This window comes from Arvicanthis niloticus, chromosome 2, assembly GCF_011762505.2.
Source record: "Arvicanthis niloticus isolate mArvNil1 chromosome 2, mArvNil1.pat.X, whole genome shotgun sequence".
NCBI lineage: Eukaryota > Metazoa > Chordata > Mammalia > Rodentia > Muridae > Arvicanthis > Arvicanthis niloticus.
The window spans coordinates 91321757-91339557 of NC_047659.1; the positions used below are offsets into that span (position 1 = coordinate 91321757).

The window sequence follows — 17801 nt, forward strand, 5'->3', positions numbered from 1 at the left end:
TCCATCTCCTTTTAAAATGGACCCAAGGGACCACTTACCTCTTGAAAAGTACACAGCACATTACAAGAAGCCAGTGACAGTGGGGACTGACGCTTTTAAATAGGAGTTTAAAGGATACAGGCACTGTGTGATTTACTGTTGCTAAATACTATGTACCTGACATGCTCTTGAATTGAGCCATGGATTACTTGAATAGACTCGGGGTACCTGTTCTGGGGTCCTGTCAATAGGTTGAAATGATGGTACCTGGCCATCTGCCTACCCTAAGAGCAGGGCTATGTCCACAAGCCCAAGAGCAATTTCAGGGCTTCACTGGAAGTTGAGAATGGCAGGACTCAGCTGAAGAGCTTCCTTCCCTCACCTGCAGAGGGTCTCGTGATGTGATGCATGGTAGTTACAAATAGGGTCTGTAGAACCGGGAGAGCACCAAGTAAGTGAGTGGTCAGACTTTACATGCCTCTGTTTCCCCCAGTGTGTAAACACTCTGAGGTGGCTTCTTTGAAAACTGGGTGATGTCTTATGATGGGTTAGATATGAACTATACTGAAGGCTTGGTCAGTAGAGAGGTGACTGTATCATAAGGGCTCTGAATTTATCCATGGATGAAGGCAAAGGGTTAAGAAAGCAGGTCACTGACGTGTGTTTTTAAAGACTGTCTTGGGTCTCTGCTTCTTGGCTGCCAAGAGGCAACAGCCTCCTCTGTGGGGTGTTTCTGCTGCTATGGTATTGTATTCTGCCTCACCTCCAGCTTACAGCTGACCTCTGCACTGACTTCTCTCAAGCTGTTGGCCAGTTTAAACTTTCCCTCCTTGAAACTGAATTCTGTCAAGTATTTCTGTGACACAGAAAACCAACACGAGGGTGGGGCAATACACAGTGAATGTATGCATGAGGCCGGAGCAGTATCTGAACAGTCTAGGGGCTGTGCATTGGTCCTGAGAAGACACAATCTTTCATTTTATCACCATTTCTGTTGCTTTTCCTTCTGGTAAAGTCATTATGATGAACAAGAGAATGTTACAAAAAGTAGACCCACAATTTTTGGTTGTTGTTCAAGAACATCACTGGGTCAGAGCAGGGTAAGGCAAACTGCTAGGCTTCTCTCAGCAGAAGGTGGAGAGGAGTGGGGAGGGAGATCCCAGAAATCTTAGCCTGCTGTCCCTAGAAAGGCCTCCTCTGAGGTTCTGCATAAAAGTGACTTGGTCATATCTACATTGAACATACAGACACATTTTAGAGACAGACTCATGAGACATCCATTTGTGATTATATTTAGGTAGATATATGCCAACTGTGCAGAGAGAAAGCAGAAGACAACTGGGAGGAAAGGCAGGCCTCCCAGGCATCATCATTCTGTGGACACCAGGGTCCTCACACACAGAAATGCCCCATTCAGTTACAGCCCCAGGATCAAACATTCATCTGTGTGTAAAACACAGATTAGTAAAACACAATTAGTAAAAACACACTTCCAGAGTAAAGTGCACACCATGTTTCTGTTAAATCCATTACTTAGAAAGTAAGATAGGGAGCGTGAATGGTGGCGTAAGTACTTCTGTTTTACACAGACTACCATAAAACTAACGGTATAGCTCAGGCTGGCTTCAAACTCATGGTAATCCTCCTACATCTGCCTCTCAAGTGCTGGGATAATAGGTATAAGCTTTTAGCATTTTCTCTTAAATCACCAGTTCTGTCCCTGAGGTTGCCAGATGCAGGCAATTAGGGGTTGGAGTATGTTTTTGTGAATACTCTGGTGCTGTTGGGGCTGCACTCTGTGGTCACTGTGCGCTGTGATCCTACTTCGTAAATGATGATGACAGCGTTCCTCGGCTGTGCCACAGAGCAGGGTATAGTAGGAGGCAGCCCCTGTGCCCAAATAAGTGGGTCAGAGAAATTCAAGGGCTTGAGAAAGAACACTGAAGAGCCAGAAGCAGCCCAATCGTGGCCCCAGACAGGCACTCCTGAGGTGAAGTGCATAGCCTGGAAGAAAAGGTGTTACAGAGATTTCTGCAGAGAGGCTTCATCTTGTGAGTAAAACACAACTGGATACCATAAAATGCATTTTTTTTCTTTAAAAATCAAACAACAGCATCAATCACCAAGGCAGTGATCTCTTCTGTTGATAGCTCAGGATGGGGCTGGTCGGTCTTTACCTGGGTCCAAAGGCTCTGGGAATCTACACAAATCAAGACATAGCTTTATTGAATTGAAATTCTGCCACCTACCAAAAAACCTTGGGGACATTCAGTGGTCAAAGGGAACACTTAGCGACAGATGGGGACTGTCTCTTTTCTTAAGTCTGATAAATTGACTCTGCTGCAAACTATTGGTGAAATGAAAAGAAAAGCCAATCCTCAGACTTCAGCATGATCTGAAGGTCTAGAGGTCTTGCCAGGGGCTGACAGTTTGTGAATTCCAAATTCCCAACTGAATTCAGCTTTGCTGGGAGGCTTGGCAGCAGGTGCTGGACAAGACAGGCTCTCCTGGCCTGGCTGCCTACTCTGATGGGGACTACAGATGGGCCCACAGACATGGCACATCCTCTTTCAAACCTGGGTATTAGCCTTCTCTTTGGTGTCAGTCTATGGAGAGCAGAAACTCTCTGTTCTGTTCCCTTTCCCCTCTAGATAGAGCAGGAAACACAGTAAGAAAAATAACTTAGGTCACTTGCTGCCTCTTAGTGCCTCCGAGGGACAGAGACATTCATGGTAACTCATTTTCCAGCACAACTCTAAAGACTCCAGTGAGCCCCTGGCTCATTCCCTGAGTCCTCAGAGTTTGCCAGCCTATGTCACACCTACATTCTTCTTTGGATAACTTTTTTCTTCTTATTCTTTTATCTCCATATCTATATATTGCTCTTCTCAATATTTTGATAGAAACTTAGGGATTTTAGAGGTATAAGGACCTCATCTAGTGCCCAGGATCTGCCCTCCCTGCCCTACATATGAAGAAACTGAGTCACGGAGAGGACAGAGCCATGGCCAAGGACATTCAGCGAGTCAGTGGCAGAGCAGACTTCAGGCACAGGTTCCACCCCTCCCACCCCAGCTGTGTACCCTCAGTCAGCCTTTGGCAGGGACTTCCTGTGAGAGGGAGGCACTAGGTGTGGGGGCAGGCTGTTAGGGAGCTCATAGCCATCCAACTTGATCTTGATGAGGTGCTTGGCCAGTGCAAACTCCTCCTCATCCAGCATGCCGTCGCAGTCACAGTCGGCCAGCTTCCAGATCTTGCCCAGGACACTGTTGGGCAGCTTGGAAGTCACCATTTCCTTCTTGGCATTGACACCTGATATCTTGCCATTGATGGGTGACAGCGTATAGAAGAGTTCATCATACACGGGCTTGTCTTTAGCCACGACCCACTCTTCCTCATCAGCACCCTCCTTGGCCCCCTCCCCATAGCCCTGGTTGAAGGGCCCCTCTGCGGTGCCATCAAAGGCGCCACCCTGCACAATTTGCGTGGGCATGTTCATCTCCTCCTGGCTGATGAGGCTCATCAGGGATGAGATCTTATTGGTCAGCATGTTGTCCACAGCCTCAATCAGTTTGGGCTTCAGTGAGTGGAACTTGGTGAAGTCATATTTCTCAAGCTGTTCCTACAGGAGGGGAAACCAGATCTGGTGTTATGTTCTATGCAGGAGGCACTGGAGGGAATGGGGTCTCCCTTAAAGCAGACATCCCACCACACCCTGTTCCACTGAGAAGACCTCTTTGCTGGGGCTCACCAGATACAAGAGGGGCTCAGAACAAAAACAAGCTTCAGGGTTGAGATGTGGCTTTGTGTAGAGTAGCTGCTACCTCTGTGGCTGCAGGAGTTACAGTACCCTCCTATAAGTGTAAAAAAACCCTTTCACCTACCCTTAATGCCTTGGAGAACTAGTTTGCTCTCAGAAAGGTTCTGCTACACCCATCAGTTACTTCCACAACAATCCAGAGAGTGAAAGGACAGCATTATAACCTTGTTTTACACGCACAGACTACCCAGGTGAGTAAAGACTAGTGGCCACATCTGGTCTTTACTATGCTTAGTTAGAAACTTAGGGACTATATTTAGAAAAAATTAAAAACAAACTCCAAAAAACTATCATTTGAGAATTTTGTAGCTGGCTGTGTGTGGTTCCATATCTTATAATCCCAGCACTCAGAAAGTAGAGACTATAGAGTTGCTGCAAGCTTGAGGCTTTCCTGGTCTATACAGCAACACCCTGTCTCAATTGCTCTGGTTTCTGATGAAAAGAACTTTGTTTTTCGATTATTTGAAAATAACAATGCTTGGGGTATATGTTCCTTGCTTTAACCTCTTAGAAATTAACCTAGAAGGCTCCAGAACTGGGAACCTGTAGAGAAACCCCACAGAGGAACGGTCTACCATACAGAAGCTTCTTCAAGAGGGTACCCATCAGGGCTGCGGTGGTCTTGTGGCTGTAGACTAATCAGTTATTTCAAAAGGACAGACAAATGAGCACAAGTTGAAACCTAGGCAGCAGGCTGAGCATCACAGCCAGGTCACAACAGGTTTCCACCCCATCTCCTGGGAGAAGTGGCCTATCAGCAGAGCACAGGCTCTAGAGAGGGCCGAGAGACTCAGTCACTGTCCTTCCAGCGTGGAGCCAGCTTCCGGGCAGGAGGGTCACAGAGGCTCTCTGGGTAGTGCTAGAGAGCCCGTTCTACCTAGTTTCTCTTTGCTTATTCATGCATTCATACTTGTATCACCCACCTGCCCACTGCTGTCCACCCATGCAGCCATGGGGTACCCACCCCTTATCACTGTCACATCGACTGATATGCATCTGACACTCTCCAAGGCCCAGGGATAGGCTCTGCTTTAAAGGAGCCTTGGTCACACAAGAGGAAGACACCAGCTATTCATGTTCAGTGTCTACTTTCAAAAGAGACTTGTGCAAAAAGGCTAATGAAATATAGAATCAGTAGAAAGGGAAAATAGAGTAATCAGAAGGGAGAAGGGACATCACACAGGTGTCTGAAGTTAAGGAAAGCTGTTTCCTTCAAACACATATGAACTCAGAATTCTGGATTTCTCAGATACCCAGGGGAAAACCTCCTTTATTCACTGCTGTGACAGATGGAACTATAGTTGAGCTTTCTCTGGCCTTGAACAGGGAGAACCACTTAGGGCTTAACATCAGCAGAATTAATAATCTAGTGAAAAATGGCCTTCCTAGTAAATGCAGAAGGATTGAGAGAGTGTGTGAATGTGTCATGTGTGTGTGTGTGCATGTGTCTATGTGAGTGTGTGTAGGTGCATGCCTGTGCAGAGGCCAGAGGCAGCTGCCAGGCGTGTTCTCTATTACTCTCAGCTGATTTTCTCTGGTAGGAGAACAAAAATTGTGATCTCCAGGGTGTGTGGCAGGGCAGGAGTTCCGAGTTCACATTTGGAAGGAGAGCCCTAGCACTTAGACTGTAGTGGGGAAAAGCCGAAAGCTGACAGTCTATTGTGTCTTCAGAATGGACCTCCCAACACACTTGCAAGCATCCAGCATTGTGCCATTGAACCTGCTGTGATGAAACCCAGCAGTCTGCACCTGGCCGAGCCCTGGAGCAGGCAGGCCTGCTATCTACAATGAGTTCTGATTTCTAGGTCCTGCATGCTCACTGGTTGATTAGAGCCACAGGATCTAATAACTTCCACCCTCAGCACCAAACAGTGCTCCAGCACTCAGGCCTTCTGCTGACAGTGCCACAGCGAGGGCACAAAGGGGCTAGCTGCAGAGGAGGGACATAGGCCTTCCTACATAAACATTCCAATGCTGCTGGGTAAGTAGTCTGAATTCCCCTGGGTGCAGGGACACCTACCCCATCCTTATGGACTGAGTCTCGGCCCTGAGCACACAGGATACCTGTGTCTGGCAAACAGACATGTGGGGATTATGTCTGCCCACACTGTCTGCCAGCCTGCAGGACAGGAATTCTGGTGGCAGCTGTATGAAGAAACAAAGGCAAACAGCCACAGTTTTGCAGGACTGACTAGAAAGCAGCAACTACGTCTGCCCAGAAAGCACACAGGCCATTAACTGTGCACGCTGGTCCCTGTGGTCCTTACAGACCTGAGCAGAGGTGTGGAGGACCAGCTATGGCCCTTCAGCAGTTTCCAAGGGAGATGATGGCTCTTGCTGCCCTCTGCTGCTCAGGCATTGCAACTCATCCACACGGGGTCAAATTCTTCAGGCCTACTGAGTGAGCAGTAACAGCATGGTGTTTCTAGTGTTCTCAAGTGGCAGGACAGTCATTGTGTAATAAGCCAGATTCCCTTACGACAGGACACAGGGCAGACACAGGCAGCCTGGCACCAAGGGAACCAAAACACACACTTGATTACTTGATTCGGTGTAACAGATGTGAGACCCCCTGACCAGGGATGGGTTGGTGTTCTCTCTCTCTCTCTCTCTCTCTCTCTCTCTCTCTCTCTCTCTCTCTCTCCTCCCCTCCCCTCCCCTCCCCTCCCCTCCCCTCCTCTCCTCTGGCTATCCTGTCCTGGAACTTGCTCTGTAGATCGAGTACTGGAATCCAACACACAGAGAAAGGTGCGCACCACCACTGCCCAGGAGAGCATAGACCTAAAACCAGCTGTGCTGATCCCTCTTCATGGCCCTGATGTATGCCCAGTTCCTGTTATCTCCAAACTTTAGCCTCTGCCTCTGACCCACACACAGCTGGTGTCAACTGAATGCCTGTTGCTGAGTATGGTAGATCATCAATGGTCTCAGGGAAAGGAGCGTGATCAGCATGTAATTACTGAGCACCTACTACATTCTAGCAGTTCTCAACCTGTGTGTCAGTCCCTTTGGATATCCTGTATGTATATCAGAAATTTACAATACAATTTGCAACAGTAGCAAAATTATAGTTAATGAAGTAGCAACAAAATAATTTATGGTTGGAGTCACCACAGCCAGAAGAACCATATTAAAGGGTTGTAGCATTTGGAAGGTTGAGAAGCATTGTTCTAAATGAAGAGGAGGCAGAGTGAGCATGACACAGGTACTGAACTCATGGAGTTTGACAGCCTTACAAAGACACACCAAGTCACAGACATGAATAATTACACTGAAGCCCACAGCATTTTCATGTTACAGCAAGGGGTGTGTTACTGGGACAAAGACTAAATTATTCTTGTCTTAAATGGCTGCTCACTGATGTATTCCAGGGACTAGAACAATCCTTGGCCACAGTAATTAACATATCCTGGATGAACAACTAAATGAATGCAAATGAGCATGGCCTCTCTCAGGTCGGGATTCCTTGCTCTGTGGGCTCACTGAAGAAACTAAGTGTGGGTCCTGACCACGGGGATTATCAGCTTAGGTTTAGATTCTCCAGCTGAATGAGCTGTTCCTAAAACTCTAGTTTCCCTAACTCCTTCCTTCCCCAGGGATTGTCCCTTGTCCCAACTCTGGGAGGCCTGGGTGTCCTCTGACTCAGATGGGCCCAGAGTAATTTTCACAAATAGATACAGGTTCAGAGTCTGTTTCTGTTATGCGAACCCACCTAGGGGCCATAGGCCAGAGGGGCTGAGTGGAGCTTCAGGGTCTTAGAGCAGTCACTCCGTGGTCTGGGCAGTGTAACAACACTAATGAGCACATACATGCTGTACTATGACATACAGTGGGTATTTCCTCATAATGTTCATTTAAGTCAAGATACTAAGTTCCCTTCCAATCTGAAGTTCCCTTATGCCGGGTGCAAGGGAACAGCTGTTCTGCAGTTGGGCCATGGAGTGCCAGGCATAACCTAAGGTGTTAAAAAACAGTCTCAGCTGGGCAGTAGGGGCACACACCTTTAATTTTAGCACTAATAGGCAGAGGCAAGTAGATCTCTGTGAGTTCCAAGCTAGCCAAAGCTACAAAGAGTAACCCTGTCTCTAAGAAAAAAAAAGAAGAAGTCTCTGGGAAACAACACTAACCGCCGGTCCTCAAGTTAGTTATCCTGTGGCCAGAAAAAAAGAAATTCGTCTTCTGAACAGAACACCCATTTTATTGCTAGAAAGAAAAAATATATATCTCTGTATTTATCTCTGTAACAAATCCCCTCCTACTTGGTTGCACAGTCCAGCCTTGATATGAGGGTTTGTGCCTAGCCTTATTACATCTTGTTATTATGTCGTGTTCAGTTGGTAGCCTGGGAGGCCTGATGTTTTCTGAAAATAAATGGAAGAGTAGTGGACTGGGGGAAGGAGGGAGTTGTGGAGGGGGAGGGGATTGGAAGGAGGGAGGGGAGGCTGTGGATGTATTGTATAAGAATAAATTTAAAAACTCAACCATTTGACTAGATTCTGCGACCAGATCATAGCAGAAGCACTCGCCTTGACTGCAGATGTAACGAGCTGCCACCAGAACAGTGAGTCTCATCCCTCTTCCCTGCACTAGCCATGTCAGCGGTTCATTTATTACAGCTGACCTCACCTCTGTTCTGCCTACTCCCTTCTTCCTCATCTCCCTCTGAGGCCAGTGGGGAAGTGAGTCCCAACCGCAGCCATGCACCACTTCAGCTACTCTGTGTCGTGGAGTGAGTAACAAAACACTTGGTCTCAGGGCAAAACCTGTATTTAGTTTACCTAGCAGTTTCTTAAAAATTGAGACCAAGTTGGAAAGGTGATTTACATACAAATCTAGACTTTAGCTTCTGACTGGGTTCATATTCCCATAGCACAGTGACTCCTGGGCTAGACAGCGCAACCCCACACAGGCATGCCATACATTCTTCAATCTTCCTTGACCCACAGGGTCCCAACAAGCTCCCACTCTGCAACAGCGGAATCATTCTCCTTGTAGACAAAACTTTGGGAATCTCTACTAGATACAAGGAAACAGAGGTGACATGTCTGTATACCTCTTCCTGTCACTATATAGCTGGTGTCTGTGGGCACGTGAGTTCATGTCATGTGCTTTATAGAGAGGACTGTGGGCCTGTGCAGATGTAACCAGCTAGGCAATGTGGCAAGGAACCTCCTCCTGCAACCTCCTCCTCGTGACACTTTTATGGGTCTCCCAGTACCTGCATGGCCTTGACCTCAGGGAAGTCCCCTGCAGAAATCTGGTATTCTTGTTGCAGCTGAACATAGATTTCTGGAAGTCTGAAGATAAGTTCTCGCTTCTTATTGTCTTTTCCAAACACACTTGGCATTTCCTTCTTCAGGTAGCTGATGATGTAGGCATGGACCTGAGGGGACATGTCAGGCGAGCACATCACACTTAGAGAAGAGACAAATGAGACCCCAGTCCATACAGAACTCTGGTCCTCAACCCCAAGAGAAGGTGAGGAGCCAGGAGCCAGGCAGCCTAAGGGCAGCTAAAATGTACTTCCAGAGTTCCAGAGAGTGGCCTAGACCAAGTAATCAGAGAGCTGGACTTATGGATAAGCCAGAGGGAGCAGATCTGCTGAGACTACACAGGGATGGTGAGCAGAGAGAACCCCAATGTCCAAGGCTGGGTAAGGGGGAAGGCCCAGAACGACACAGGGGAGCAGGATGTGACAGATAAGGAATATGAGATGATATCTGAGTTGGACTCTGTGAAGAACAGTAAGAGACACAGTGAGTACAGCAGGAGAGGGTGCTAACAAGCTGGGTGTGTATTTGGGGTGGGATGCACATGGTCCAGAGATGGGAGAGGTGGTCTGTACCCACACCTTGCTCAGCAGGTATTAGGAGCCACAGGAGGATTCACAGTGAGGCTTTGCTAACCTAATGCTTGAATGAATGATGGTTCTCCAGGGCCAGAGAAGCCAGAATAATGGTGAACAGTGTGACACTTGGCTGAGAACCAGGTGGCATGAGGTAAAGCTGCACAGAGACTGTCCTAGGGATTGTGTCTCCAAGTTTACTCCCAAGAAAGGGCAGCTGGCTGTACCCTCGTGTGTGATGGTTCTGGTGTCTGGGCAGGAAGTGAGCAGACTCTAGCAGGAACGATCTCCACTGTGACTAACCAGAAAATATAGAGAAAGTTGCAGCTGTGGCCTGTGGGCACCAGGAAGTTAAAGTGGAGTTTGACAGTGGTTCATGTACACAGGAACCACAGAGTAAGAATGATCACTGAGCATGCCTCAATGGGCAGAATGCTGACATCTTCACAGGTGGCACTAAGTGATCTCTGTATGCGACCAGCTGCCTGTGACCAGGCTGGATGAAAAGCTCTCTCTGGGGAGGAAACCCAGATACATGAAAGGGAAGGTCCCAACCCTCTAAGAGGAGCAATCTCCCTAGCAGGGGACTGTCTGGCCTGTCACACCCTTCCCTCCTGTTCCCATTATTAAGTTACTTCCAACTTCATCTCAGTAAGTTGTGTTCATTACAAGCTTTCTTCACAGAATTTCAAATTTACAGAGTAATTCAGAAGCCAAGTAAATAACTAAGATAGGAAAGGATGAGAAAGCGGAGTAGTGATCTACAGAACAACTGCACAGAATGAAAAACACTCCTGAAGAAAACAGACTTCATTAGTATCTTAGAGAAGAAGGAAACTGGAGAGTGAGAGGATATGTGCCATGGCTCAGCTGAGAGCCTCCGGTGTGTGTGCACACTGGGTGGGGCCACCAGGATCTGAACAGCAGTACAAGTACATGCAGTATACACAGGCCATCTGAAGATGTACACATGCTGGGCTGTATGGCTATTGTTAGGGACCAGCTTCTTAAATGATGGTTGCTTAACCTAATGTGGGGGATATTCAAAAGAAAATTGGCGCCGGGCGGTGGTGGCGCACACCTTTAATCCCAGCACTTGGGAGGCAGAAGCAGGTGGATTTCTGAGTTCGAGGCCAGCCTGGTCTACAGAGTGAGTTCCAGGACAGCTAAGGCTATACAGAGAAACCCTGTCTCGAAAAACCAAAAAATAAATAAATAAATTAAAAAAATAAAAAAATAAATAAAAGAACGAAAATTGGCAACAATTAAAGCTTTCTGACTACACAACCAAAAATTAACCCACAATCAAACTTGTAATGAATCTCTTCTCACTTGCCCCTGTAGTACTGTGTGACTTCATGACAACTTTGGTTCTGAACATACAACACGTGCACTTTGCACTCTGCATGATGTCATACCATACACTGACAACGAACTGTCTGAACTATCTCTGCTCAGATCCAGACTGTTTGTGGGCTTATGGTAATGGTGTTTTTCAGTTACTGCTGGGCATGTTGATTCACATTTGTAATCTCGGCCCTTAGGACACTGAGACAGGAGGATTGCTATAGGTTGAGGTCAGCCTGAGCTACACAGTATGTTCCAAGTTAGTCTGGGCTACTGAGCGAACCTATCTCTCACCTGCCCCTGCTAAAAATATTCAATAATAAACCAGAGACCCAAAAGATAAAAATTTTTAGGTGAAAATATGTGAGACTGAGAGACACAGCCAAGTCCTGAACAAGGGCTGGTTATTCTGTTCAGATCAAAGCTGGTACCAATAACATGGGATTCTAACAGCCTTAAGGAGGACTTATGGGGGCCTTTAGAGGCATCTGAGGTCAGCTTTCAGAGAAACAGGTTTCCATATATAGGCTTGAGCACTGACATCCACAAAGCCCAACAGGGATGGAGCTATTTTTAGAGCCTTGAAGTGGATAAGCATTTATGGGCTCATCACTACACACTACACAGAGACCTCACACACTTCAGCCTGTATCAACCTGATGAGCTACAGAAGGCCTAACTTCTCCAAAAAGGAATTTGACACTGCAAACAGGAAAGCCAGACCCTGTACATTACATGTGACTAAGAGGAAACTACGTCTTTGGAGAGCAGACTAAATTCCACAGAACTGCAGTGACCTCTGAGAGTCACTGAGCTCTTCTCATCCTCACCGGCTCCTTCCTCGGAAGCTGCTTTGTTTTCTTGTGAAGATTTCCAAATGGGTAGGAGCCTTTCTTAACCTTGTGCAGGATGGGGTCTGACAGTGAACCTGACTCACTTGTGGCTTTTGTTCATCTATCCCATAAAAAAGTTTGAGATCCACACAGGTTTATAGATGAATAAACTAAATTCTATTTCCCAAACTTGTATTTGGGCGTTCCTAAAATAGCTTACTCTGAAGAATCATGCAGTAAGCATTGCCTGGCATCTCAAAGCAAACAGACTTTTGGTAGGTTGTCCCCCCACCTGACAAAAGGTGAAGAGATGAGAAGGCTCACCCAGACCCCATGAAGGTCCCCTGCTCCTTTGAAGTTCCGTTGAAGCACTGACAACATACAAATAGAAAGACAGCAAAATCACCTAATTCCCAGGCGTTTTGTTTGTATTATTAAAATCTCACATCACTGTAAATGATTAAAATAAAAACATGAGCCCCAGACCCCAAAGGAAGCTGGAAGAGGAGCATTGGACATCATTGGAGGATGTGTCCATCTAATACCTTGATTCTGGACTTCTGGTTTGTATACTATGAGAGAATTTATTTACATCACTCAGCCTATGGTAAGGCAGCCACAGGACACTTATACATGCTATCTGATCTAGCATTTTCCTACCCCTTAGTCTGGTCCCCTGTGTATACATCTTTTCTTCTTTTCCCCCTATGCTGGGGACAGAAGCCAGGGCCTTGAGCACACTAGGGAACTGTGCTATTGCTGAGCTCCACCCACAGCCTGGCCCTTGCTTCTTTAAGAACTTAAGTGACAAAGCTCATATGTGGAACATAAACCTGCAGCTGGAGGGCTGGGGCACAGCTCTGCAGAGCGCCCACAGCATCTGCCATGTCAGGGCTTAAGGTCACTGTGTTCAGTTCTAGTTCTTATCCAGCCCAGGCAGCTTCCTGTCCTGACGCCCAGCTGGGATTGCGACATGCCACGTGCAGACGGCACTGTGGAGCTGGAGCTGGAAGTAGCTGTGCCTCAAACACTTTCCTCTGTGAAAAGGAACAAGATACTATTCTTAGGAAGAAAAGAATATGCTATTTCTTTTCCCATAAGTAAGCTCAGCAAGTTTGACCATCCGCCTCTACATCTGCACAAGGGTTTTCATTATTCAGTGTCAGAACACAGAGGCATTTTGTGCCGCACTAACCTAGGGCATGCTGGTCTGCTCCAAGGGCTCAGGAATGGCAGGGGGCACTACAGGCTGCAGTACTTGGCATTTTCACCCAGCTCCATATTCATACTCATTCATTCTCAAACTCTCTGTCTCTCTGTCTCTGTCCCTCTCCCTCTCTCTCCTTTCCTTTCTTCCCTCCCTCCCTTCCTCCCTCCCTTCCTTCCTTCTTCCCTTCTTCCCTCCCTCCTCTTTCCCCCTCTTTCTCTCTCCTTATGGTTTTTCAAGACAGGTTTTCTCTGTGTAGCCCTGGCTGTCCAGAGACTTACTTCATAGACCAGCCTGGCCTTGAACTCAGAGATCTGCTTGCCTCTGCTTCCTCAGTGTTGGGATCAAAGGGATGCTCCACCACACCCCGCTCTTTCCCTTTTATGACTGAATATAGCTGCATGTGCAGTCACTGGCCCCCTCAGTACTGACTGGCAAATTTAAAATGTCCATGGACATTAAATTCCATGAAATCTGCAGTCTACAGGAGCTTTGGTTAGAAAACAATTTAGGCAAGCCGGGTGTGTAATGGCAGTGGTGGTGCCTATCTTTAATCCCATAACTTGGGAGGCAGAGGTAGGCAAATCTCTTGAGTTCAGGCCAGCCTGGTCTAAAGAGCAAGTTCTAGGATAATCAGGGCTACACAGAGAAATCTTGTCTTGAAAAACAAACAAACAAACAAACAAAAACAGTAACAAAAAGATAATTCAGACTTTTATATACTCTGAAGGTTAAATGCATTTGTAACAGCTGGAAAAGAGAAATACCATGTGTCAAAGGGTCACTGAATAGGTAAAACTAGACGACCACTTGCCACCAAGCATTCGGTCCAGGGTAGTGGGCCTTTCAGGAGAGATACAGATAAGTGGCTTCACAAACCAGTCAGAGCAATGCCTTGTAGGACTGGAACAAAGTGGCTTAGAATTCTGAAGGAAGTAGCTTATACCAGGAAGAAAGGACATGTGACTCACAGCACCCTGTCCTCCAATTAGTTTGGAGGAAAGTGTATGCATGCCCTGGGGTGTAAGAAAGGGAACCAGGAGCTTGTGGAGCCGGGGGGGGAAGGGGGCAGTGGGGGCCAGAGGCAGGTCACTTAGGAGCATGCACACTTGGCAACAGCAGGAAGATGGCTGTGGAGGAGAAATGAGGTTGGAAGGCTTGTGGCCCTCTGGAGAGCCATTCCTGCTTCCCTTATAGACAGGCGCCTAGGCATCATGCTCTGAGTGCCATATGGGCAAGTAAGTACCCATTCCTTGATCAGTACAGTTCCTCACTTCCCCTCCACCAGACAGACTTTTCAGCTCTGGCCTGGGCATGCCATGGCTGAGTCCACTAAACAAACCACGGCTGTATTGGGACTCCAGAAGGCTGACACAGTGTACCCAGGGCAGACTAGAAGTCAGGATGCAGGGGTGACTTCCCTCCCTCAACTTTTTTGTTTTACACTAGAAGAGAAGGGGAGTTGACTCTACTTCCTGACCAACCTCCAGTGGACATGGAGCAGCCTGTGTTCTGGTGTAAGCTGGGGTCATGGGCCCAGGTAGAAGGCTAGACTAACAGCTGGGGGACTAATTTAGTTTAGCTTCTAAACTAATAGACTAGAGGAGTCTAGAGAAATTACTTATCTTACCTTGTCTCTGAAAAATTAGGGAGTCAGTCTGCTCTCTGGATCGAAGACTCAGCTGATCATAATGAGAAGTGCATTTCCTCCTATGTCTGCAATGTCCATGATCAATAGCTATGGGGCAGGGCCTAGACATTTCATTGGTTAAAACTCTTGGATACTTCTGATGATCAACCAGGTCAGAACCCATACTGTCTGACAGCTCTGAGGACGCTTCTAGAAGTAAGGCACAATTATATGAAACATACACAGATTTTTCTAAGGAATTCCTCCTGACCCCTATACTCTTATATATTTGGTTGTGAGCCTAGCCTTTAACGGCTGAGCCATCTCTTCAGCCTGACCCCTATACTCTCAGGAAGTGATCTGCTTTTCTTTCTTTGGAGACATTGCAGTATTGACTCTGCCACCTCTGGGGATCAGCAGAGCACCACTTACTTATGTACTCACATATACATATCATGAGTACATATTCCAGGGTCTGCTAGGAGGCTCAGTTATGAGGCCAAGATGCCTTTGTTAAGGAGTGCAAGTGAGTTACAAGCATGGGCTATAGGCCAGAATGAGGATGTATGGATCTGGGATGCTCTCGTAACTGCCACCCCCCTCCCAGCTTCTAGGCAGTTCTGGATTCCACCCTTAAATGCACAGTGCCTAGTGGTGACCTCCCAGCACCCCACCTCTTCTATACTGGGCCAGCTAAGACTCATCATCCTGCCACAGTGCTACATGACAGTTTCCTTGTAGTCACTGCGCTGGCTGATCCTACTCTGTGCCCAGGTGCTGTACTCAGTGCTATGTCACACAGAATCGCACAAGCACTACGTGAAAGGCTCTTGTTGGCTCCAGGTTTCAGATTCAAAACCAGGCTTCAAAGTCTCAGCCTGCCTGAGACTACAGACTGGGATAGAGCATGATCCTGATCCCAAGGCTATGTTCTTCTTTGCTTTTTTAAGTTTAGTTTGTTTGTTTATAGAGAGGGTCTCAGTATAGCCCTGGTTAGTCTCAAACTCAGAGATCCCTAGATCTCTAGAATGTTGAATTAAAGGTACAGCAAGATTATAGTGGTGTTTGTTTGTTTTGGACAGGGTCTCACTGTGTAGCCCTGGCTGGCCTAGAACCCCTATGAAGACAAGGCTGGCCTTGAAACTCATAAAGATTCACCTGCTTCTGCTTGAATGTTGGGATTAAAGGTACAGCAAGATTATAGTGGTGTTTGTTTGTTTTGGACAGGGTCTCACTGTGTAGCCCTGGCTGGCCTAGAACCCCTATGAAGACAAGGCTGGCCTTGAAACTCATAAAGATTCACCTGCTTCTGCTGCCCAAGTGCTGAGATTGAAGGTGTCCACCAATCACATTCCCTCCCCTGAAGGATGGAGCTGCCCAATCGTACAAGAGCTAGCAGTGTAATCCAATACCAGCCCAGTGCCCAGTCTGTCATTTCATGCTTACTTTGGCCAACCTTGCTCGCTTGATGAGGTCATTGAGTTTGCGTACTGCAGCCTTCTGGGGCAGGCTCTGGATGTCTCGGAAGAGGTCCTGTGCTTCAGCCTCAAAGAGCCGACGGTTGTCTGTGTTCTGCAGGGGCTGTGCCCAAAATGAGCCAATGTAGACTCGAAGTACTTCCGGTGTGTTGATGACCTTGCCCAGGGACCACATGAGGGCCCCATAGACACGCATCAGCTGCTGTGTGTCCACTTGGTCAGCCTTGTTCAATACCACTCGGATTTTATCATCCTGGCCCCGGAAGGCCTTGATGGCCTCTGAGAACTCATCTGAGATGTCCAATTTGTGAGCATCAAAGAGCAGGATGATCCTGTCAACCCTCTCGGCAAACCACTGTAAGACCTGGCAGAAGTCATACCCTGGGTGGAGAAAAGGGTCTGTTAGTGTGTTGACCACTTTGGGGGGCATAGTATGGGAGAGGTTCAGTAAAGAGGGCGGATTCTGTGGCAGCAGAGTCTATGATCTGAAAATCATTTCACATGAGGTCCCCTGGACTAGATATATATCGTCAAAACTGGGGGCCTGGCACCCTTCCTAGGAAAGGAACAGAATGAGTTCTCTGGTCAGTCCGATGAAGCACCACACTTGGGCAAATAAACTTGATACTCAGGACTCTGACTTCACACAGCACATGTCTTGAAAAGGTGGCAGAATTGACCTCTAGTCCTGACACTGAAGACCATGGGCTACAGGCCTGTGCTTTGGACAAGTCTTACTTTTCAGAAAACATCTGCAATGAAGAAGGAAGAGAGCTTGGAGGGTGCCTGCAGTTTCCAGGGTAACTGGCAAGCACGAATGAAGGCATTTCTTTTAGCCCAAATTTATAGAGTGTTGAGGAGGTCAAGGGCTGTCTGGGAAAAGTTGTGATTGATATTTATCATGAGGACTATTTATAGCTTAAGTGTGTTTATAAAGTATTTTTAAAAACTGTCATACAGAATATGGTCATTGCCAATTTCTTTTTAACATGGCCAGGGCCACAACAAATTCCACTGAGTATATTTGGCCGCCTACCAATCTGTTCCAAGTCAAGCGGCGAAGTAAACACTCATCCTGAGGTCAAGACTGTCAGCCATCTCCTCCAAGGAAGTAAGTTCCCAAGAGAGGCACGCAAGGAGGCCAATAGCAAAGGTTATTTTGCTCTCAGGCTGCTCTGCTGTAGAGTGACAGTCTCCATCTGACCCACTCGAGCTGAGCACTCAATTCTCCTGCTGCCTCCCAGCTTGTTTTCCTTGTTCCCTTCCATTTCTAATATTTTCAAACTCACATTAAAGTCTAGAGAATAATACAATGAGTGCTGACGTAGCTACCATGCAATTTTAACATGGTGCCTTGCGTACTGCAGATACTTTTAAAAACCAAGCTTGGTTTATTCAGATAACAAATACCAGGCAGCAAAAAGAATTAACTAGATCTTCACCTGTCAACACAGGCGAGTCTTTACAGATAAACATGCAGCAGCAGAAGCTGCAGCAGCAGCAGCAGCAGCAGCAGCAGCAGCAGCCGCTGCCGCCGCCGCCGCCTTTGTGGATAGGTTACTAGAGAGATGGCTCAGTGGTTAAGAGCACTGGTTGCTCTGCCAGGGGACCTGGGCTTGGTTCCTAGTACTCACATGCCATCTAATAACTGCCTAAAACTCC

General features: G+C 47.1%; 1 protein-coding gene across 1 annotated transcript in view; it reads right to left on the bottom strand.

Moving 5' to 3' along the window:
- Nucleotides 1-1245: 1245 nt before the first annotated feature.
- Ehd4 (EH domain containing 4) overlaps nt 1246-17801 on the bottom strand; it is a 65266-nt gene continuing 48710 nt past the window's right edge. The window contains exons 4-6 of the mRNA XM_034494856.2: nt 16108-16520; nt 9018-9182; nt 1246-3601 (exon numbers count right to left, since the gene is read on the bottom strand). Of these exons, the coding sequence (XP_034350747.1) occupies nt 3065-3601; nt 9018-9182; nt 16108-16520 (1115 nt within the window). The 3' untranslated portion in view covers nt 1246-3064. The remainder of the gene's footprint in view (nt 3602-9017; nt 9183-16107; nt 16521-17801) is intronic.